The sequence below is a fragment of the Actinia tenebrosa genome, unplaced genomic scaffold (assembly GCF_029948245.1).
Source record: "Actinia tenebrosa isolate PJP-AT-01 unplaced genomic scaffold, QUT_ActTen_1.0 PGA_scaffold1__47_contigs__length_23844297, whole genome shotgun sequence".
Classification (NCBI taxonomy): domain Eukaryota; kingdom Metazoa; phylum Cnidaria; class Anthozoa; order Actiniaria; family Actiniidae; genus Actinia; species Actinia tenebrosa.
In genome coordinates this window covers 22,361,137-22,383,984 of record NW_028292578.1, presented here as the reverse complement: position 1 = coordinate 22,383,984, position 22,848 = coordinate 22,361,137, and the positions used below count along the sequence as shown (strand labels likewise).

The 22,848-nt window shown below is 38.2% G+C and overlaps 5 protein-coding genes across 5 annotated transcripts; 3 read left to right on the top strand and 2 right to left on the bottom strand.

Moving 5' to 3' along the window:
* Window positions 1–51: 51 nt before the first annotated feature.
* LOC148910112 (uncharacterized) lies at window positions 52–3,080 on the bottom strand. The gene is made up of 5 exons (XM_089032644.1): window positions 2,825–3,080; window positions 2,498–2,716; window positions 1,814–1,935; window positions 435–1,475; window positions 52–362 (listed from the first exon to the last, which is right to left on the bottom strand). Exons 1-5 carry the CDS (start codon window positions 3,009–3,011, stop codon window positions 156–158), a joined length of 1,776 nt encoding a protein of 591 aa, XP_088888770.1. The 5' UTR covers window positions 3,012–3,080; the 3' UTR covers window positions 52–155.
* A 1,885-nt stretch (window positions 3,081–4,965) lies between these two features.
* On the top strand, window positions 4,966–8,306 carry LOC116294961 (calumenin). Its single transcript, XM_031702659.2, has 2 exons — window positions 4,966–5,722; window positions 6,943–8,306. The coding sequence occupies exons 1-2, from the start codon at window positions 5,140–5,142 to the stop codon at window positions 7,290–7,292; spliced, it is 933 nt and encodes a 310-aa protein (XP_031558519.1). The 5' UTR covers window positions 4,966–5,139; the 3' UTR covers window positions 7,293–8,306.
* An 843-nt stretch (window positions 8,307–9,149) lies between these two features.
* Window positions 9,150–11,105, top strand: LOC116294963 (calumenin-A). Its single transcript, XM_031702661.2, has 3 exons — window positions 9,150–9,664; window positions 10,218–10,393; window positions 10,602–11,105. The coding sequence occupies exons 1-3, from the start codon at window positions 9,218–9,220 to the stop codon at window positions 10,924–10,926; spliced, it is 948 nt and encodes a 315-aa protein (XP_031558521.1). The 5' UTR covers window positions 9,150–9,217; the 3' UTR covers window positions 10,927–11,105.
* Window positions 10,921–19,726, bottom strand: LOC116294962 (uncharacterized). Its single transcript, XM_031702660.2, has 14 exons — window positions 19,440–19,726; window positions 18,998–19,207; window positions 18,609–18,792; window positions 15,608–18,252; window positions 14,326–14,557; window positions 14,025–14,113; window positions 13,527–13,770; window positions 13,207–13,298; window positions 12,814–13,015; window positions 12,549–12,598; window positions 12,081–12,149; window positions 11,901–11,977; window positions 11,747–11,825; window positions 10,921–11,670 (listed from the first exon to the last, which is right to left on the bottom strand). Exons 1-14 carry the CDS (start codon window positions 19,446–19,448, stop codon window positions 11,377–11,379), a joined length of 4,476 nt encoding a protein of 1,491 aa, XP_031558520.1. The 5' UTR covers window positions 19,449–19,726; the 3' UTR covers window positions 10,921–11,376.
* A 138-nt stretch (window positions 19,727–19,864) lies between these two features.
* Window positions 19,865–22,579, top strand: LOC116294947 (uncharacterized). Its single transcript, XM_031702642.1, has 5 exons — window positions 19,865–20,290; window positions 20,470–20,652; window positions 20,992–21,166; window positions 21,362–21,442; window positions 21,731–22,579. The coding sequence occupies exons 1-5, from the start codon at window positions 20,007–20,009 to the stop codon at window positions 22,427–22,429; spliced, it is 1,422 nt and encodes a 473-aa protein (XP_031558502.1). The 5' UTR covers window positions 19,865–20,006; the 3' UTR covers window positions 22,430–22,579.
* Window positions 22,580–22,848: the final 269 nt, after the last annotated feature.

Sequence of the window (22,848 nt, the reverse complement as noted above, 5' to 3'; positions counted from 1 at the left end):
TTCTTTTTTTTTGAGGTCGGAAATTAATTTTTCCGAATTTAATTCCAAGGGTCTTTCGCCCGGAATAACCTCGTTCCCAAGCACTATAACTTATCTATATCCCTATATCTTCATGTATTTCATAAAAGCTACGCGGTCCACACATTCTCATTCTTTCATGTAAGATGATCGATTTTTGTTGAAAATGTCATTAGATTATTGCGGGATTCCCGCGGGATTGGTTTATCAGAAAATCTATTACATTGGTCGCATCGTTCTTTATGTTCATGCTTACAATTGCGCTTGAAATCCTTGTCTGCCTTGTCACTCAGTGCGTAGATATAGCAGTGATCTGCAACCTGCGTGTTGTCGCTGACGTGCAGCTGTCGACGAAATATTAACGATTTGTTAGGGTAAAGAAGCAATCGATATTTAAATAATTTATTGTTTATTACCTTGTAGTCTCCTTTCAGATAAAGCTTGCTGACTTTCAAACAATCTTGTGTATTGGAAGCCCAACTCTCACCATCTTTCCTTAAAGGGGATACAGTTTGCACAAGTTCCGCCAAGTCGTCAAATGCTCGCGCCCCTTGTGCTGCAAAATAATCCAGGCCCTGGAGTGATTTCCGCACAGACGCACTGCATTCATCAAGTATTCTGAGCATGGTACTCCTGCTGAATGGTTTAAAGTTTGATTCCTCGCAGTATTTAGAATATTGGGTAACAATCCTTTCAGGCACCATTGAACGAATGATATTTGGCACGGTTATTGTTCTCCCTGATGACATTTTTAATTGTCTTTCTCCAAAAGGCAAGTCCTGTACAATATGGGGGCTGGTTATAAAACTTAGAAAATGTTCCAACTGGTGGTGGCTTATGCGAAGGCGAGGCGTTCTTTTTACAGGAACTGGAGTGCTTCTTCCATATTGAAGACGATGAAGATTAGCCATAGTGTATCGATAACGGGTTAGCTCTGGAATGTATTCTGAGGCCACGCTAAAACTGGCAACGTCAGAGAAGGTAGACAACACTTGTCGGCGAGTATCCCAGCTATCCGCGTTTTTATAAGCATCTGCCAAAGCATCTAAATATCCCCTTTCTGATGGTAAGTGAGTAAGACCAAACGCTTTGCTCATGTTTTTGGATATCTGTAAAGCTTGCCACAGGTGAGCTGCATTCTGGGGAGATATTGCATTAAGAACAGAAACTATGACATCACACGTCCTCTGCACATATCGCCGCTGTGTTCTCTCTGTAACTTCTTCCCAATCAAGCATTGGCTTCACAATAGGCTCCAGCTGACATGCTATCAAGAATCTGTTTAATGCAAGGACAGCAGAAGGGAATTCGGGTGCCTCGCCAGAAGAAGATGCAGTACTCATGGTGTCTGGAGAAAATACGCTCAGTGTGTCATCATGTTCAGTTATTTCGAGTTTTCTCATTGCCTCTGTTATCTCGTCAGAAGTATCCGTACTTTTCTTCTCCTCTTCTTGCTCCTATTAAACGAACAAGAAATAATTTTCCACTTTTCATTTTTGCGTCGACTATACTGCTATATGCAGACTGAAAAATATCATGATAAACGTAATTTCTATTTTAACTGAATAGAGGTTCAAGCCTTTAAAAAATTAAAGAAATCTCTTGACTCCTTTCGGTGTCGAGATTAGGAGATTGAGATATTCTCCACGATGTACAACGTTAATGAGTTAACTACGAACAGTACAAAGGAGCTATCTAGCGCTGTCAAAGGGGTACGAACAGCCCTGCCTCTGTTCCTCCTCTCTCCCGCTATGCATGCAGTTTTACATCAGCATACCTCCAGGTAAAAAGTTACCTGTTCTGTTTCTGATGGTTGGTCTTCAGGCATATCAGAACTCGGCTCGGTTGTCTCGGCTACATGTAAGTCGAAATGAGTCATTTGTTTATTCAAGAAGGTTTTACATCTCTTGCAAATCACTACAGACAAAATAATAAAATTCACCGTCGTCAGTACTGTCAGGTCTGGAGAAGAACGATAGTACTGATTGCTAATGTACGGAATAGACTAGCGAAATCATTCCCTTCTGGACAGCAACAAGAATAAAACAACAACAAACAAGTGGCAATAAACGAAACAGTGCGAAAAGAGAAATTTCTCGTCCAGGCTTCCGCCCAATACTTAATTTTGGGTTAATTATGGAAGGTTTATTTGTTATGACGGGGGAGGGGGGGGGGGGGGGAGGGGAGCATGAAGATTTCTAATTTTGAAATATGAAATCATGTTCAGGGCACCCCCCTTCCCCTTCCCCTTTGCACTTGCCATATTTTATGTCCCTCCCACCCCACCCCCAGTATAGTGTAAAAAATTCAAAGCCCTCCCCTTCCAATAACATTAAACATAAAAAGCCCCCCGCTTATACCTTTCAGTATTTTTAGGGCCCTTCCTTAAAATATTCATACCCCCATTCGTCATATTAAACTAACTGAAACTACCCTTATCCACGCCAAATTTACGGTGATCATTCGTTAGTGTACTCACGTGTTCCTACTGGAAGGAGAGTCTCTGTTTGATTAAAAACGTATGAGGAAATAGAAGTTGTCACTCCACACTGGCCTTTAACAGATGACGATTTGTGGGCAGCAATGCCGTCTGGTATTGCACATCGAGTTTTATTGCATCTCCAGCGAACACCAAACTTATCACGGTGAAGAGGACAGATTGTCATTTGTGGATGTTTTTCATCAACATTGAATATTCCTTAAAAGAAAATAAATTCGTCTTGAATGTTTATAATCTATATGCACTAGAATTTAAAAACTACATTTTCTGTTGTTATTGCAATATACAAAACTGATTTTCACTTACCTGCCCGAGCAAGAAGTAATTTGAACTCGGAAGAAACACCGGAGTCATCGCTGACTTTATGTAAAGAAAGGTGATTGGAAACATCTTTTTGGCAACTTTCAAGGGTGGTGCATTCTGTAATAGATTCATTATACGAACTGGGTCCGCACAAACCACCAACTAACGCAGAGTAGTTGCAGAAGCTCATGCTACTACGAGCACAATGGTGGCACTGAACATGCTTTACTTTCACAGTTGATAAGTACTGATCAATATTGCGCAAAAGTTTAACTGGTATTCTGTAGTGTATTGCGCAAAAAAATAACATTAGTGTAATTACTTTCATCCGGTCTTCTGCTTAGTAAACTGTCACGGATTGAGTCAAAAATTGCGCAAACAAAAAACAACGGTAAATTAGTTTTAACTGGCTTTCTGTATGGTAAAATGCCAGTCAAAAGTTACGTAAAAAAAAGAACACCACATAAACTACTTACTTTCATCTTGTTTTCTAGTCAAAAATTACGCAAAGAAAAATAACAACAATAAATTAATTTTAGCTGGCCTTCTGTTTGGTAAAATGCTAATCAAAAGTTGCGCAAAAAAATAACATCGCTCAAGTGTAATTACTTTCATCTGGATTTCTGTTTAACAAAAATTGCGCAAAGAAAAACAACACTGAATTAGTTTTAACTGGCCTTCTGTATGGTAAAATGTCAGTCAAAAGTTACGCGAAAAGATAACATCGCATCAAGTGTAATTACTTTCATCTGGATTTCTGTTAAGTAAAATATCCGTCAAAGATTGCGCAAAGAATGTAACACCGTTTATTCCCTTATACAGTAATGGACCGTTGGGCCCAAAATCTTGGAAAACAAAAATATTTTACTCAGAAAAAACAAATTTACTTTGAAAAATTGATGTTACCTACATACGACGTACTTAATCTAATGCAACAATTGTTTTCGTTAGAGGCTGTTATGGTACTATTGAGTTACGGTCTAGTCCGAGTGTCATTTCGGATGACTGGTCAATCTGCCAAGAACCGAAAGACAAAATACAACATTCAAGTGGACAATTGTATTTTGATGGAAATGTTCCATTACAACACTTCTTAACTATCCATTGATAATGTGCAACAAACAAATGTAGTGCATCTGTAAGACGTATTTATCCTTGGCGTTGTGGAAACATGTTTTGAGTCGCCTTGCGTGACCACCGGAACTAGTGATGATAGAAGACTGAAATAATAGTACTTTTCAACTTTATAGTCGAAAGAAGAAATAAAATGGCATCACTAGAGGTCATGGCGTGTGAAATGTGGTTGTTTTATGTTGTTTTCAGGTTAAAATCCCGCGAGCATGAGATACTCGCATAATCAATAACGCGTTGCGTAACGCTTTCTTGGGTGAAAACTACCGACACATTTGGGACTCTCAGCGAATAAGGATTAGCGGGCCGCCAACAATCTTTGGATATGTTATTTTAGAAGGGTTAGGCTATAACATGGTGGTAATTATTTAGTTCTGGTACATGTACCACGACACATTTAGGCATATTGAAAATGACGAAAATTCACGAATTTTCTGAAGCACCAAAGTAGGGTCACTTTAAAAATCTGTAATTTATTTACAATGGGGACTAGCAAAACTATTGTGGCATGAAACTCAAGAAGAAGAACGTACCTTTTCAACGAAAAAATAATGGTCTAGATATAATAAAACGCGAAGCCGTGCGAACGCCGAGAAAACTTCGATTTTTCCTATCCGACACAGGGTGCCCAAGCCCGTTTCGGCTCAAAAATCAACTTTTGGCGATTTCTCCAAAAATAAAAGGCGCCCAGCACTTAAATAAGTTATATTTTTGAAAATGTCTTACCAGGGAGGTTATTTAGGCAAAGTATGAGCAATTTCGATTTTTCTCAACTGTCCGATGGTTCTCGACCGTTACAGACATTGACTCTTAAGATTCCATTTGCCTTTACCAATTAGTCTATTTACTAAAACGATATAAAAAAAGATATCCACTTCGTAGAAACTACTGCTTTATAATTTGATTTGCATTTTAACACAAAACAGAGTTATGCGGTGTATATACATTCATGGCATGGCATTCGGTGATTGGTCGAATCAGACAATAGAAATACCGATCCATTATTCCCCTTGTACTGTGTTTACTGTCAAAGAAGCCTGCCATCTTTTGCCACGTTGCCAGTCATTTGCTTAGCAATTTTAACTTGTTTAATCGAACGACACCATAAACCCAGCTGTTTTATTACTCAATAACCTTCAGTGGGAACGATACAAGGTGTTCGTAGGATCTCGAGGGGAATATTTATCATGAAGACCGTTCTTGTTTGTGTTTTACTGGTGTTCGTATTCAGCTGTTTTGCTGCACAAGATGAAGCTACTCACAAAGCTCATGTTCATGAAGACAAGTTAGCTGACGCTGATCATTATGTAGACGGTGAACACAACCCTGAACACGACCATGAGGCATTCCTTGGAGAAGAGAAGGAAGAGTTTGACCATCTATCCCCTGAAGAAGCTAAAAAACGGCTCCGCAACTTAATCAAGAAAGTTGACACTGACAAAGACGAAGCCATTACAACTGAAGAACTGACAGATTGGGTTAAAAAAGTCTTTGATGAGCGTTCTTTAGTTGGTGTTGATAAAGACGTAGAGGATAAAGACTCAAATAAGAATGGTAAAGTAGAATGGGATGAGTACGTTAAAGGAACGTATGGAGAAACAGGAGAAGATGATGAAGAAGTTAAAGAATTGCTGCAGAGAGACAGACGTCGGTTTGATGCAGCTGATAAAGATAAAGATGGAGCTCTGGATAAGAATGAATTTGGTACTTTCCTTCACCCAGAGTCTTCTCCAGAAATGGGAGACATCCATGTCACCGAAACAATTGAAGGTGGGTTATTTTTTTTGCCATAATTTTCCCCCTTATAAACTTGAACTCAATGGTGCAAAAAAACTACAATCAAGAAAAATTGAAAAAATAGATAAATGTACTTGAGGAAAGAATCTGTATTCAAGCGATGGATAATATCCCAGTTTTCAAGCATATTCAGAACATTTACCTTATATAAGCAGGTGCCTTTATTCAAAGAAGTATTTGTTGACAGAAAATGTGCTCATTTTTGATCATAAAATTTTTACAAGTTGAAACAAGTTTTTATGCAAATATTGCTACTTTGTTAGAAATGTAAATTTTCTTCCTGTTTCAACAAGTTTTTTCAAAATAATTAAATGGAATCCAACCTTTTTTTTCTCATTCAAAGTTATCATTTTTCTGATCATTGACCATTTTTCCCCAATTATTTTTTCTTACGATTCTTGAACAATGCTTTCCCAAATTTTCTCCCTTATATTTTAGACCATTTTCCCAAAAATTTCAGACAGCACTTTAAATACAAGTAATTTGTCAACATAGAAGGCTTTTGGCTATGGAAACTACTTAGTTACCAACTTTCTTGATAGAAGTACTTTAAGATTTCTTTCTTTATCTAAGTTAATTGCTGGCCACAAAAAAACCTTATCATACCTCAGTCCCAATCACATATTTTCCTCCTTCAACGTAAACTATAATATGCCAATCGAGAAATGAATTTCTCACAACTACAATTTTTTCCCTGTTTTCGGCTTTTCATTTTTAATTTTTTTCTTAAAAGAATACACAATTTTGTTGTTTCTAATTTATTTTCAATTTATTTTTCTAACCTAATTGTGTGATTCTTAATCACTTTTTCTAATTAGTTTTCACAGAAACAATAAATTAAAACAGCTTAACAAACAATCAATCAAATTCTTGGTTCCCTAGGCAACCATCCTTTTTTTATTGTTTTATCTTCTACATCCTTAAGCTAAGATTTGTTTTAGGATTCTTTCATTGTACCAATATTAATTTTCATACATATCTTTGACTATTCAATTTGTAAATCGAAATTTTTGAGTTTGTGGATGAAGGAATTTCCAATAATCTAGAGAAAATCCCTCAAAGTACAGTAAAGATCCTTCATCCTTTACTTGATATATTCATTTTTTTAACTGATACCCTGAAACAACCATGGGAAGGCTAATTCACAGATAACATTGTTGTATCTGAAATTAAAATCATTTATTCTGTTTCAGATATTGACAGAGATAAAGACGGTTTTGTCAACCTAAAGGAATTCCTAGGAGAATATACTGACGACGAGTCTTCAGAAGCACCTGAATGGGTTCATGAAGAGACCAAGAGGTTCCATGAAGAGTATGACAAGAACAAAGATGGAAAACTAGACAAAGATGAAGTAAAGCAATGGATTTTACCAGAAACAGATCACATGATGGCTGTAGAAGAAGCCAGGCATCTAGTAACATCAGCAGATGAGAATAATGATGGCAAGTTAACTATTGGAGAGATAGAGAAGAATTATGCTCTGTTTGTAGGAAGCGAAGCCACTGACTATGGTCGTGCACTTCCTCATAGCGAACTTTGATAAGCAATAATAACACTAGTAACCTAAATATTACAATCATTTCATCTGTTATCTTTATCAACTGACCTACTTTAGACAATATATATGGTATCTATCCTAAATAACTAGTTATTATTGCATATCTTAAAAAATTGTTATGACTTGCCCTATAGTGCAGATAAAACATAAAAATATCTTTCCTTGCTTTTGAAGCTGCTCCCATAGGGCTCTACAAGCAAGCATTTTAATTTCTGTTTAATGAAAAAACTGTTCAGATCCATTACTTGAAACATTTACTTGCAAATGTTTACTAGTAGATTATTTTTCAATTAGTCAAGAAAAGCACTAGTTCTTTTGCTAGTCACAAGTGCTTGTTTCATGTTGCTGTAGCATATACAGTCAATTCAAAAAACTTTGTCGTTGACTGGCTCAAGCCTACGCGACTGGACCAAAAGGAATATGGGTAAAAATCACTGAAGCGGTTAAATATTTGTTTTGAATTAATTGTTCCCGCTAGTAATAAGATAATAATGGCAAGAAACAATCCATCAAATGCATGTCTTCGGGTTTAGGGAAAAAAAACAAAGTAGTTATGATTCAGTTCACAATCCCGAAAATATGGAGGCATTAAAAAACGTCTCCTTCAACACTTCCCGCTCGCCTACGAAGGTTCGTGCTGTAAACCAGGCATAACTAGTCAGATAAAATTATGGAGTCAATTCGGCCGAATGATTGCTACCCAGAGTTCCTTTCCGTCCAGTCGTGTAGGCTTGAGTGAGTCGATGACAACATTTCTTGAATTGACTGTAGATCTATTGTTGTTGTAGAAATCTTTGGCAGTTTTGTAACCAAATTTTTCATATCATTATATCTCTTTCATAAATCATTTTCATAGATAGTATTTCAGTGTGATAATTTCTAATCAAATTTATTATAATTTGCCGTCCATAATTGGGCAGTAGAATTGATTTTACAATAGCTTTACATCATGAATCACTAAATCAAAATTATCAATAAAATCGTTTTGCTACTTGATTGGGGTGCCTGTGGTGAAGGTGGAGGTGTGATGGACTGGGAAGCACATTCTTTGTGGTGAGTAGTTGATTCATGTTACTGTAGTGATTAAGAAATGTGAAAAGCAAGGCTACCTTTTGACACAAAAAAAAACATGCCCCTCCCCAATTTTTGCCTCTCAAGAGTGACCCCCTCGATGTTCAAAACATGGTTTCACCAGACCCCTGAAGTCAACTCCTTCCTTTAATGGTATCATAGTTTATTGTAATGTTTCATTAACACAGCTGACTCAATAACAGATGGTAAAGTTTTCACCAAATCACGACAACAACCTTTTTAACTTATTAAACTTTTTGAAATGGAGGATTTTTCTCCAGTTTTCCTGCCTTCGCAAAACCCAAAAGGTGTGAATTATTTTTTCTTATTCCAAAAGCCGCTGGCCTTGACCTGCGCATTTTTGGTCTGTAGAGAAAACAAAGCGCATGTGAAAATGTTATTTTCCTGTAAGATACAAAGAGAACCTGAGAACTGCTTTTTCAGCGAATCCTGTTCAACAGCGCGGCGACAATGTCGTAGCGCGCAAGCTAAGAAAACTTATCTACCTTTTTCACCCATTCTTCATGCTTCTAATCTTTCATTTGAGTATTGATTGCTTCATCATCTAATCCGTATTGTTTGGTAAAGAGAGAGTCAAGTCATTATGTTTGCAGCTCTCTTTACTCAGCTGTTTCATTGTGATTCCTAAAGCATTCACGGCAGACGACCATTGGCTCAAACATTTTGCGCTAACATGGACAACTTCTATTGGACAATCCTCCTAGACTGCGTTAATTTCTTCCAACATTAATCGCCCTACATTCTTATTCTTGATTCAAAGTTATCCTTTGCAACAAGCATTAGTTTATTTTTGAAGATTGGTAGCTTTTTTTAGAATGTTACATTTGAAGAATTTGTCCATTTTCTTGTTAAGTTTATTTCTATTTTTACTAAATAACGAATGCGAATGCACAGTCGAGCCCCACAAAGACCATCTCTATAAGCACGAGCATTTCACGGGATCAAATGAGCACGATGTTCGCTACGATCACGAAGCATTCCTCGGGCCAGACGCGGAAAAGTTCGAAGACTTTCCACCCGAGGAATCGAAGCGCAAACTTAAAATTATCGTGATAGCAAGAATAGACACGGATAAGGATGGTTTTGTGAGCGAGGGAGAACTGGAAGCATGGATTGAAAAACAGCGCAAAGCATTCATGTATGAAGCTGTGGAGAAGAATATAAAGAAGGAGGATAAAGATGGCGATGGAAAGATCTCTTGGGATGAGTATAAGTTAGAGTACTTTGGTGAATGGGATGATACTAATCTACCTAAGGACCACGTAAGTCCAACACTTCAAACATTGCGCACTGTATAATCGATTGTTTAATTGGTTTATCCCATTTTACCCAATAAAGTAAAATCATATCTTGTATTATACTATATATATGACTCCTTGCATGAGACGTCGCAAATCACGTGACTTGTTTCGGGCCAATTAATATCATCGCGAAATAAACTATATTTTATATAAGTTCCACTTTTTATATCTAATGAATAAATGTATACGTAAATTCTAACGTCTGTATATCATAAAATTTTCAATAATAAGCAATATAGCACGAGCGCGTGTTTTTTCAATGAGCTCCTTTTAAATTTTCATTCATTTTTATATTTTGATAAATTTATACGTGCTTTTGTTTTTTAATATAAACATGGTAGTTGGTTAATCAGCGCGCCCCCCGAGTAATATATAGCACAGGTGCTTAGATTAATCTCGTACCCAGAGCCTGCGTTTCCGTTCTGGCTGGGTACGAAATTATTTGCGCACACTTTCATATATGCGCGCGCAAGCAATGATATGCTATGACTAATACATTTACTGGTTCATTTAGAATCTGCGTCGTCAGATTCACAAGGCAGACCACAAGTTCAAGATGGCTGATGAAGATAAAGATGGTAAAATGGATAGCGACGAATACGTGAACTTCCAACATCCTGAAGAAACCAAACACATGGAAGAATTAGCAATAGACGAGATCCTCGAGGATGTCGACCAAGACGGCGATGGGTAAGAAGGATAGGAAATTGAAATGTTGTTTTCGGGATCCCTGAATGAAGTAGGGTAGTTCTTGTATTCTGCCCAACTTTGCGCAACACCTTGGAGCCCGAGGAACTAAGTTGGCAACTATCACGTGTCACCCTCTCTAAATAACGACGATTATCATCATTAAGTCACCACAGGGAGCCCATGTAATATATTTTGGTTTTTATTTCAGATTCATAACTGTAGAAGAATTTATCGGACAGTATGGCGATAAGGAGAACGCGCCTGCCTGGGTCGAGCGTGAACGTAAGGAGTTTGCTCGTCAATTCGACAAAGACAAAGATGGGAAACTAAACCGTGAGGAGGTTAGAGACTGGGTACTACCAGAGAGAGGCGAGTCATTGGACGAAACAAAGCATTTGATCGATGGGTCGGATGACAATGCTGATGGTCGTCTCTCTGTAGACGAGATTCTAGTTCACTGGGATTTGTTTGTAGGAAGTAAAGCTACCGATCATGGCGAGACGTTACGGAAAATGAAACACGATGAATTCTGAAGGAGACGACATTTAATAGAAGTCAACGCACTTGATTAGGGAGTCGAATATAATAAACAACTCTCCTAGTTTATCAACCGTTTCTTGTCTTTAAAGGTACAAGCTTTAGTTATAGATTATATAGATTCTTTCTAAAAAATATATAACAGTTTTTCTTTCTTCAGAAAGGAATTAAACCTATTTCGCTCATTTACAATGATATTGTTCTAAGTAAACTATTTTATAAAAATCATGAAAGCGTCTTTGGTTAAGTTTTCCATTCAGCTATTTTATGTACACCCGCCAAGAAATGAAGAGAAGTATCAAAAAATATTTAGAAAAATAAATGTAAATCAAACAGCTGGTATCGTTTTTATATATTTTGTCGCCCATACAATTTATAAAGTATCTGTCCTAAGCGTGATATGATGTTTGTGAATCTTGCTTCACACAAGCCTTGTCTTCTGGCCATCAAATCTTTGAATCTTCGGTAAAAGAAGAAAACAAATGGCGAATCTCGTTGCGCTTGCGCATTGCAATATCATCATACCGCTGTCCATAGATTTTATAGATTGCTTTTCGTCTCTCACGTGCTTCCGTTATAGTCATCTTGGGCTCTTCTTCTGCTAGTTTCCTGTCACAGGACGGGGTAAGACCGCTGACAACCTTGACTTTGAGCTTTCGTTTTGTTTCGGCGGTTGCTAAGGGTAACTGCGGTTGTTGATCCTTAGTTGCTATGACGGGCAAACTAGGCTTCTTAGAATTCTAAAATGATCAAAGAAAGGAATAAAAAAATAATATTGAAAAAGTTTGGTAAAAAAGGGTTTGAGTGGTGGGTTACCTGTGCTCTAAGAAGTTGCGCGTGCCAGTAATTGGACCTGGTGACGACTCTACCAAAGTGTTTATTTATTGCTTCCAACCTACAGACAAAGAGTATCATCTGGTTATTATTATGACTGAATTGATTTTACACAAAAACTCCAAAAGAATCTTACTCTTTGGCACATTTCAACTTGATCTTTGCCTCCTTTTGATCTGCTCGTTGAGACATCCAAGGTGTTCGCATCACGATCTTCGAAAAAAACAAGAGTCATCATTATTAAGCACAAAGATTTACTTTTAAACAATAGGAATACTTTATTAATATCAACCGTGCAATACTCCAAGATAAGTACCTGGTTAGTTTCAGTGACTGTCGGTGAAAGGGACAGCAGTTTTATATTCCTACTGTCTCCTGACGTCAGCTGTTATGAACAAAAATATAAGCTCATGATATATTATAAACCATTATCATTACCATCATTAGTCACCACCATCATCACCACCACTATCATCATCATCATCCATTAACATCATCATCATCACCATCATCATCACCATCATCAGCATAATCATCACCATCACCCATTAACCTCATCATTATCAGCATAATCATCACCATCATCCATTAACATCATCAGCAGCAGCATAATCATCACCATCGTCACCAGTCACCATGCACAACCACCATCATTATAACCACCATTACCATCCATCATCATCCGGCATCGTCGTCGTCGTTATCATCATCATCGTTATCATCATCATCTTCCATCAAATAGAGAATCAATCAGTAACTAAAGTGATCATTAAATAAGACTTGCCTCTCGAGTTGAGGACAGATGAGGTTTGATTTTCACCATCTCCATGTTTCCTGTTCAGAAAAGAGAACAACATATTATTAACGTCCCATTAACTGTATGTTGCTTAGAAACTCAAGCACAGTCTTGTTCTGATTACCTAGCAGCCAGGAAACGACCTTAAGGTGCCCCCTTTACAACTGTGCCTCCTCGACAACAGCGCCCCCTGGTCTTCGTTTCTCATAGTTACCTAGCAACTAAACCTAAAATATTAATCGCACATGGTTACCTAGCAACCCAGATAAGATCTTCAGAGCTCCCTTAATCATGATTTGGTTATTTTCATTCTTGTTAAAGAGCAACGACTGGCCAACTTCATAAAAGCCCACAGACATCAGGAAACGTTGGATCTCTTTATGACACCATAAAGATCGCACCATGAAGTCAGACGTCTTGACGATCCTTGTTGGGTATTTGGTCGTGATACTCAGCTAAGAATATCAAACAAACAACTGGTCAAAAATGAATCAAGGACGACTTGACTTAGCAAGGCTCTAGAGAGAGTAGACACGCACTGAGAGATGGGGAGGCCAGAGGAAGCAGGACCTCCATGCATTAATGCAGAATTAATGCACTAATGCAGTCTTGGTGCTCATATTTAGGCAACCTTCCCTTTCCTTACCAGTTCTTTCATTTTGTCCATATTGTTTTGAGTTAATATCTTCATCAATCTACCCAGAAGGTGTCCAGCAAGTCCCGACACTTCAAAAATAGCTGCAAAAATGATAGAAAATTACAGTTGACATCAGACAAATTGCTGGATTTCAAACAGCTGATAAACTGATTGAATCTCATTATCTGCTCCACATGGTGGTCAAACACTGAACACCATGTGCTGTCAACCAGAAAGAATTCTATTGAAAACTTGTGATTCAGATGATGAACATTCCGCACGAGACAGGAAATGACGTCAAGTAGTGAAACCCAGCACTATGTACTTACAACAAGCCGCATCCAAGATAACCGCACTTGTCTCTAGTGTGCTCTCGTAATCCCAATGAGGAAACACAACAAACGGGTCTTTATCCTTCGCGCCATCTTTTTGAAAATTAAATCCAAGGAAAAGAAGCAAGTCTTGGGTGAATGGAGCGTCGAGTACGCTAGAATTGAGCTGCGAAGACATGACGATCTGGTTCAAGCTTCGCCCCTCTTCGTAAGACGCCAACATGCTGTTTGCTAGCTTCACCTAAATTGCGTAGAATCCAACATCACGTTAATAACATGTTACCAATGAAATGTTTTACAATAATAAGCGCTGTTCGTTCCAGTGGATACGCGCCTTCCTGATAAGGGTGTTTTCCACAGGTAATCCAAAAGTACCTGAATCCCATTAGGCTTACACATGGTAAACAGCTAACCAACTATTTAATATATACATCACTAATTCCCACAACACATCGACACGGTCACGATGCCTTAAGTATTCATTGCCTTACTTACCAAGTCTCGTAGAGCCGGCAGAACCAGGGGAAGTGAACCGTGCTGGAGCATCAAGCTCGTGAGAATTTCTCGAAACTTGTCAGCTTTGGCTGCGCAAATTAAACAAGCATTAGAAAACTTTTATACTGTATGGTATTGGTAGAGTTACCTCCATATATCCATGAAAATTTTTGTAAGAAATTCCACAAATTTGCACAAATTAGACTGTAGACCTACTGAGGTTTACTGAACTTACTATTTTGTGCAATTTCTTACGAATTTTTTCACGGATATATAATGCACTCTATTCAACCTAACTAACCTTTGTCGTTCAAGGTACCAGTAGAGGTCCTAATACCGAACCTGTGGCATCCCACAAAGCCAACCTCTCGGTCCAGTAATTGATCGTAGAGATGATGTCGTAGTTTAAGCAGGTTGAATGATCCATCAAATCCGATCATGATATGAGAAGACCAGAAGACTGGATTCGATAGCTGATCTGTTGACCTTATATGGTTGTAGGCTTGTGTTATTGCGCAACTTATCGTTTCTTCCTGAGGGAAAAAAATAAGATAAATTATTCAAAACTACTTGGAAAAATAAAAAAAAGTTGCCAAAAAAAAAAAAAAAAAAATCAAATAGATAAAAAAGAAACAAAAAAAATAATGAAATAAAAAATATATATATTTGCTCGAGGTGGGATTTGGACCTGTCTTAATAATAATGTAAAACTTTACATTCCACTGGGGGATTTGGACCTAAGCAAAAAAAAAAAAAAAAAAAACTTTTGTAATCGATTCTAATGTGCCATACCCCCGAGACATCCGCAGAGCTGGGGCGTCGTATGGACTTCGGACCTGACGGCGATTAAATCCTTCTGCCCTTGGGTGTACGAATTACGCAAGAAAATGTTCTAGCCGAAGCATCAGGGGAGAGACCAGCCGGCCCCCAGACCATATCGGCTAATCCCTTGCATCTCTGCCACGCACGGAATCGGTTGAAAAACTACTGTTAAAAAGTCTAGTCTATCCGGTGCATTGTTTTCATCGCTATTGTTGTGCAAATTTCATGAAACCGTGGCCCAGTGGCAAAAACTTGGGTATTCAAGATACTAAGTCAAGCCCGTCTAAGGCGGGTTAGCAACTGGATGGGTGACCTAAAAGTTGTACCTACTCAAGCTTTTTTTCTATTTTTTGCTTTTTTTATTTGTAATTAATAAAATATATATCGAATTACTTTGAGTTTTTTTACTGTTTTTGCTCACAATTGGCAAATGTAATCGCTTCCTGCCTATACCTAAATACTTTGCCCAGTTTTCTGCCAAGCGACAGGTTAGCAACTAGTCTCCCATTCGTTTTTGTCAAGATTATTATAAACCAGCATTTAACTAATTCTAAGAACCAGGATTCTTATTATAAAACAAATATTAGCTGTTCACACGTTAAGTGACAAATTGGGTCGAGTTGATTACAGTCAAGCATTGTGGGATTGTCTTAGGGAACGAAATAAACGCCATCTTGGAAATATGCCCCTAAAACGATCCCACAATGCACTCAGTCTTTTCCTCAACCTGTTAATGGCTAATTAAGCTTGTTCTTACTAACCTTTTCCAAGCCACAATACAGATAGTGGTAAAAGTTCATTAATGTTAGTTGTTCAACAGACCAGAGCGAGAGAATGACAGCCTTGGCACCAGCTGCCAACAATGCTGTAGCTAAACTCAGATTAACTTGCTTGAGATAGCAGAACTTGTGACTGCAGCCACAGCAGCTGCTAATGACGATCAACTTGGCTGTCAAATCTATTGAAAGTAAGTCTGACACAGATAATAAATACGAGTCCTCAAGTGGCTTGTCTCCATGGCAATGACGGTTCGGTGTGAATGCCAAACAGCCCTTTTTCCAGCTACCATACGTCACAAGATGAGCGAGTGATGACTTAGATAAGGTTTCTGTAATGCACTCTTTCGTTGCCTGGCAACCAGTCACGGGTTCTACACCTAATAGCGTTGCTATGGACGTTACTTCTTTTTCCGCCAAAAGTCCTTCACCTGGTGGTTGCCAAGCAACTCCGTTCAAATCAACACTCGGGATTTTTGGGTTCCCTGCGACTAAGATTTTGAAATTCTCGTCACTTGTAGCCTTTCTTGTAGAGTTATTGTTGAGGGACAAAGCTCGAACACAAGGCATTATGGTGATACAGTACTTCTCGTATAGATATTCCCCTCTCGAGTTCTGGAGGCTCGGAAAAGGAACCATGGTCATTTGTGTACCTGGTACAATAATCAGTTTGTTTGATAAAACATCTTTGTCTTCCCTTTCAAGTTCTTCCCTGAATGGCTCGATTAATATTTTGTACAGCATTTGCAAGGGCTTAAAATTTGAATTCGAAAAATGACAGGAAAAACAAGAGCTTTTTTGTTTGGCGCCATTTTGTTCTTGTACAGATGCCCTGCTGTCTCCATCAGGTAAAGATCTTTGGTCGCATTTGTAATTCATTTGGTGGCCGTCATGAAGTTTCTCTATGCAATCCTTAATTCTCTCCTCAACAGATAGGTGTTCGCAGCTCTTGTGCCTGTAGAACTTCAAAACGCCTTTCCCAGGACCCAATAACCAGCTCATGAAACCACTTTGAAGACAGGAATACACCAGTACTAAGCTCTCACTAGTATCAACCAATTTGAAGATCTCCGCCGCGTTATAAGGTGAAAGATCTGCGTGTAGAATGCCTTCATCAGTTCTCAAGATATCTCTGCTTCTGAGAATATTAACTAGAAGTTTGGACTTCCAGTGTTCGCAGATTTCTAAGGCTTCTTTAACACAGTCCATTTCTATCAGGACTTCCTGTAAATCTCCATAACAATCTGCTAGCTTGTCTACTAGTTCGTCGTCATACATCACATGATTTTTCTGTTTCATGAACAGCCTGTGTTCAAGGACTGGAATAACCTCGTTGTAATACTGACGACATTTTTCATGCAGGCGTAGCGCTTTCATAATCTTTGCAAGAGAATATCTGGCGTTTAACTCTTCTTGTTTGTCACCAATTTGAGTTGCCAGCTTTAAGCATTGTTCAAAGTTATGCTGAGCGCGATAAAGCTGGTTGAGCTTCCAGTAGCAAAGACCGATCAACCCATACACTTGGCACTGTAAGCTTTCTTCTAGTTTATTGACCTTCACTTGGCTAAGGTGTTTGTCATACTGCTCCAATGCTTTACCGTACTCTCCCATTAACCTGAACATATCTCCAAGCTGCTTTACTGCTACAAGTTCACACACTCTATCCGAAATGCTCTGTGCTAGTTTGATATGCTGCATGTGATTGATCTCAGACTGTTTGAAATTCTTCATAGCTGCGTAAACTTTGCCAACATTACCATACGCATATGCCATCGATTCCTTGTCATCAAACTTCTTCGAGAGTCGTACCTCCATCTTATGACACTCAAGGGCAGAAGCGTGATTCCCTAGAAGGAGTTCCAGTTGACCAAGATTGGAATACGCAACAGTCAAGTTCTCTTGATCAATGACTTTGAGCAACTCCATGTACTCGTGCGCGTAGCTGAGCGCTGTTTTAAAATCTCCTAGTGATTTGTAAGCTGCAGATAAGTTCCACACAGCTTTGCGCTCAATATCCTTGTTCCAGTACGCTTCATGGCAATTCATATCACCCTTTTCCAAGTCCCTTCCGACGGCAAGAAGTTTACCATTGTAGGAAATAGCTTGCAGGTAGTCACCCAACCTTTTGTGAATATTTGACAACTGTACATAAGATCTGAGTTCGTACTTTTTACTCTCACATTCCAAAGCCAGCATTAGACACTGCTTGGAGTATAAGAGAGCTTGTTTTAGCTTGCTTAAAGCGAAGTATGAAAGACCAAGTGTCGCCAAAGCTGACATGATACTTTGGAAATCAATTGTGGGTGATTTTTCAATCTTGTCTTCATCCAATGTCGTCTCACTCGCATCACCATGGTAACCGGTAGTAATGTACATGGAGGAGAGACAATGCTTCTTAGTCGGTGCTAGAAGGTGTTCACTAATGCTAGCAAGAGAATAATGACTGTCATCATTGTCCATTCCTTTGGTTTCCGAATCTTGAAGCCACGTGCTTGACTGGCTCTGCAGGATGCAGTGTGACGTAAGAGCAGCCATGAGAATCTCAATTGACAAGCTATAGTTCTTACTCTCGTGGAATCTTTTCCCAAGTAGGACAAGAATTTTGAACTTTTTGGCATCATCACTATCACCTGAAAATTAGTTTAATGAAAATATGTCAATCAAAGTGAGAAAATGATGGAAGACGAAAGAAAAGATTATGTTTAAGAAATACCCAGAAACAAGATAGAATGTTGAAAAAAGTCTTTAAGGTAAATTTTGAGCACTTTTTCATGAGTCTGTAACACTAAACGTCTTGATATCCTAAAGGTGGGAAAAATTAACTTAAGATTCATTACTAATCAGAATTTCACAGATAAAAGCAGGTATAGTGTACATCCGTTAGAAGAACGCTTATATTTTTGACATTTTTTACGGTTACCCCCAAATTGCAAAGCATCATGGGGAATGTGAAAATATGGCGAATGGTATTTTTATTTTATCTTACCATCTTGAGTGAGGTTGATTTCTTCATCCTCTGACAGTTGACAAATACTGCCAGCTACCTGGATTATACTTAGCATCAGTCCAAGTGGGTGTTGTGAGTCACGTTCATATGCCGATAAGAAGAACTTCAACGCATCAGTGTTGTTACCCAGGTTCTCTAGAGCTACAGCTTTTAGAAAATAACCCTGGAAAAAAATTGATGGTTAATTCGCTGAGTAGCAGAAAAGGAACGTCAAAAAACCTAAGTGGATGAGACAGGGAAGGGGGGATGCCTTCAAATTTCAGCGTACGTCTTATATGCTAGCTATTATTTTTAAGTTCAAGCAGTGCGCACTCTATTCAGCACAAAGATATCAAACATGAACCATTTCTTGTTTTATTGATTCTTACCTTGGGTTCATTCGGTACAGCTGAAATCAACCTCTCTGCATCATTCTTAGCCTCATTATACATGTTGAGCTTGCTGTAGACAACTGATCTACAGCCCAACACTTCCTCATCATCAGGAACTAGAGATAACGCTTCTGTGTAGTAAGATATCGCTTGGAATAGATCATCCTGCCCAAATGCTCTGTCTCCTTTGCTCTTTAATTCTGAAAACTAAAATGAGAATACGACACTAAAATGAATTCATCTTAAGCAATAAACTAGAGAGATCTGAACTGTTACAAATAGGTAAGTTTGAATATCGAACGCTTTGTTATTCGCGGCAGTGAAATGGCTCCTTTTCGAACCCTTTCTAAAAAAAAACAGCTGAATGGCTTTCAAGAACGAATAAAAACTAATTAACGTTTCACTATATTTAAATAAATCAATACCATCCAAAACTTACCGGCGCCATCTCAAATTGCTAACTAAAGCAGCATAATTCAAGCCATGATTTTTGAAGTGTTTAAATCAATAGAATTTGATGAAAATGATCAAAGACACAACAAAGAAACAGAACGCCAATTTGAACCTTGAAAATAAGATAGAAATTATAGCTTGTTCGGGAATATTCTTTTCACGCAATGAATATGATAAAATTAAGAATATGTTATCGGGGAGATAACTTTCTAATGTTCAAAACTCGATCAAAAAACAGTCCTTCAAAAGACGTCAACTCAAAAATGCTCGATGTCCGCCATCTTGTATTCTTGCTCGTAACCCCTGGCAACCAGCTGTTTAGTACCCAGTCTCGCGCTGTTTATCTAACTCGGTCCCAGTTTATTTCGGTTGTGGATAACAACGCCTGGTTGAAAAGCACATCTACCTGTCTTTTTGTGGTTCGTTCTTTCATTGAAGTGTTTCGAGAGTTTGCGCTTTGAAAAACTGATTTTAAATATCATTTCTTGAACTTAGAGAAGATATTTTAATAGCTTAGGTATCAATTGGGAAGGTTTTATCTCTGTGCGCCATTATGGCGAAACTAGATTTTTATCATTATTTAAAAACTTTGTTCAGTATTTCTCTTGTTGCTATTCTCTATTGTTCCGTTTTTGTTCAAAGCAGCAACCAAGATCTAGAGGGTTTTACGAGGTGGTTGAACGACCACGGTAGCAAATTTCGTTGTGATTTTGTCGGCAAAAGCGAAGGCAATGTTTTAAAAGAGGTTGAAGTCCAAGCAGATCGTAGAATACATGATGGAGAATCTGTCTTTATGGTTCCACAGTCGTTACTTATTAATTCCACGGTCGTCGATAGGTAAGTTTAAAAAAACTATTAAGTTTAAGTAAAGAGCGTTCATTTATAAGGCAAGCCACACGACCATTTTTGTTTCATACTACCTTTATTGAACTTTGCCATGATTTAAAACATTATATTATTGTCAATATTTTTCTTCTTTTAAATTTTCTTTTAAAATAAGTGCTCATTATCTTCAGCTCCCCTCTAGGTCCAAGTTTGGACTTAGTGTCCCTAACGGAGCCCATTATATCTCATGAAAAGGACCTGGAGAAACAAAACATTCTGCACATCGCTCAGCTGTCACTGTTTATACTTTATGGAGTTCACACTAAAGACGAAATGTGGTTGCCTTATTTCAAGCTTTTAATGATGAAAGAGAGGTAAGGTTAAGTATAAAAAAGATGTTTCTCAAAAATGCTGGTCTTAATCCATGCCTGTGGTCACTAAGACTTTGGAGAGGGTAGTTCATATTGTCATTGGTTGAAGTAATGTTTAAAAAAGGGAGGGAGGGTGATTAGTTCACGCATTCCAACCAATCCTGGTGGTAGATTGAAGATTTGATCTGCAAACAATAATACAGGAAACCACAATGGACAATGGAGGGTGGCTGATGTCCCATTAATAAACAGATTTTAACTTTGACCTCATGACATAGTCCAGAACCAACATCTTGTTTAATTGGAAATAATTGTTGATGGGTATGTAATTTTAACTGTCAGGAACTGTGATGTTCTCTGGATGTGGAATGACAATGAACTGGAAGAGTTAGAAGATATTGCTTTGATGAAAAGAGTCCAGAAATGGAGAGAAGAAATACACATGTTGGCCACAAATATTGCTCCCAAACTGCAAGCCATGGGAGTATTTACCTCTGAAATACAGGAGGATGACATTGTAGGTATCCAAGGGCTCTTTTTAGCAGACTTCCATAACTAGGCTGTTAATAATGCCAAAAATTCTTGAAGATGGCTAAAAACTTTATATGGCAATGCGAGGAATTTTACCATTCAATTAGTGTGTGACCCTCTACTTTTTATTTCTTTCCTGTAGTATCATATACTGATTTTGAACTTTTTATTTTTATTTTAGAAAAATGCAATGTGCATTGCTCAGTCTAGTAGCTTCAATATAACCAGTGCTTCTGGACAGCCAGTCAGAACTTTGATACCTGTAAGTATATACATGAAAAAAATTCAGTTTACCAGGAAGAAAAGACTCTGTTGTTGTGCCTCCTGTCATGGCTGCCATCACATAATGATGCAAAACCTCTATACATGATTTAAAAAGGGTCACTTGTAACCTTACAAAATAATCCCTCCCTCCCCTTCCCCATTACAAATAAACTGCCAATGGGACTGAAGAGGCGTCCCAGGGGCCACAGGGCCACAGGCACCCCAGGATCTCCCCATGGATCCATGGATACACGACTGTATACGCTTTTGTTTGTTGTTTCCACAGGGCTTGAACTTCTTCAGAATGAACCCCACTGTCAAGAGCTCCTGGTGGGTCAAAGACGGCGTTCTACGATACAGATACAACAAAAATCCCATTGAAAAAGGCGATCAAGTGTTTGTCAATCTAAGTCCTTCTGGTGATAGCACACAAACATTGTTCGAGTACGGTGTATTTGTTGTTGATGGAAGCAAGTTCCTGATTCACTTACGAGAACCAAACAGCAGGCTTAGAAGACGTTTCATGGCACACCTCAAGATCCGCAAGAAGATGAAGCTGACCGAGAAGTTTTTCTTCAGGTTGGCAGGCCTACCTTACTTCCGTGTACAAGCATTATCTGAGCTACAAATTGAAAACCTAATGAAGGACGTTGCTGAAAACCAAACACGGCTTCTTGAAGTAAAAGAAGCCATTTCGAGCTACACTATTCACTCAAAAAACGTCCCTGATTTTTCATGCAAAGATGAGGTAGTTGCTTTAAATACGATGGCGGTGCATTTTCGAGACATGCTTAGTGAAAAATCTTCCAGTATTTCTGAAGATGAAAAGCTAATCACAAAATCCACGAATTTCAACAGGCTTAGCTTAGCTATTGCCTATAGACTGCGATTTAAGAAGCTAGTCACTAATGCTTTGGACATGACGAGCGCAAGTTCTGTAGAAACAAAAAGAGAGTGTCTAAGCCAACCCAAAGATGAGCTATAAACTTCTTTCGTTTCATAAAATTGGGAACTTACCTCAAAATAAACCTATTTATTTTGTGGGGAAAAACTGATTTGTTTATCAAAATAGTATTTATTGATAGTAGCTTTATAAATAAGATTATTGTAATAAATGTTAAATATGAATTTAAAATGTAGTACCCTCGTCTTTTTAGTTTCGAACAAACAAAACTGCATGAAGCCATGAGAACGACGCTGCACTAAAAAGACCGAAAAACGTTTTTCATTTTGACGGAGGTCTAATTTGGGCTAGACTCGACCTCGCAAACAGTGAGATCTGAAGTCTATACGACGAAAAGCTTCTTGCTAATTGTGGATTTAAATTTCATAACAATCTTTTGTTCCTCAAGTCTTTTTCAAACGCGCTTCTTTGATTGATGTGTGCGCGCACTAAACTCATTT

Excerpts from the sequence above, each read along its gene's own strand:
- LOC148910112 (XM_089032644.1), bottom strand. The coding sequence starts at position 3,011 with ATGAGCTTCTGCAACTACTCTGCGTTAGTTGGTGGTTTGTGCGGACCC. Across the intron at positions 1,936-2,497 it reads TCTCCTTCCAGTAGGAACAC|TGATTTGCAAGAGATGTAAA; the intron begins GTGAGTACACTA and ends TTTTGTCTGTAG. Across the intron at positions 1,476-1,813 it reads AACCATCAGAAACAGAACAG|GAGCAAGAAGAGGAGAAGAA; the intron begins GTAACTTTTTAC and ends TTCGTTTAATAG.
- LOC116294961 (XM_031702659.2), top strand. The coding sequence starts at position 5,140 with ATGAAGACCGTTCTTGTTTGTGTTTTACTGGTGTTCGTATTCAGCTGT. Across the intron at positions 5,723-6,942 it reads TGTCACCGAAACAATTGAAG|ATATTGACAGAGATAAAGAC; the intron begins GTGGGTTATTTT and ends ATTCTGTTTCAG.
- LOC116294963 (XM_031702661.2), top strand. The coding sequence starts at position 9,218 with ATGTTACATTTGAAGAATTTGTCCATTTTCTTGTTAAGTTTATTTCTA. Across the intron at positions 9,665-10,217 it reads CTAATCTACCTAAGGACCAC|AATCTGCGTCGTCAGATTCA; the intron begins GTAAGTCCAACA and ends TGGTTCATTTAG. Across the intron at positions 10,394-10,601 it reads GTCGACCAAGACGGCGATGG|ATTCATAACTGTAGAAGAAT; the intron begins GTAAGAAGGATA and ends TTTTTATTTCAG.
- LOC116294962 (XM_031702660.2), bottom strand. Across the intron at positions 14,114-14,325 it reads TGGTACCTTGAACGACAAAG|CCAAAGCTGACAAGTTTCGA; the intron begins GTTAGTTAGGTT and ends TAATTTGCGCAG. Across the intron at positions 11,978-12,080 it reads CAGTCACTGAAACTAACCAG|ATCGTGATGCGAACACCTTG; the intron begins GTACTTATCTTG and ends TTTTTTTCGAAG.
- LOC116294947 (XM_031702642.1), top strand. The coding sequence starts at position 20,007 with ATGGCGAAACTAGATTTTTATCATTATTTAAAAACTTTGTTCAGTATT. Across the intron at positions 21,167-21,361 it reads AAATACAGGAGGATGACATT|AAAAATGCAATGTGCATTGC; the intron begins GTAGGTATCCAA and ends TTTTTATTTTAG. Across the intron at positions 21,443-21,730 it reads CAGTCAGAACTTTGATACCT|GGCTTGAACTTCTTCAGAAT; the intron begins GTAAGTATATAC and ends TTGTTTCCACAG.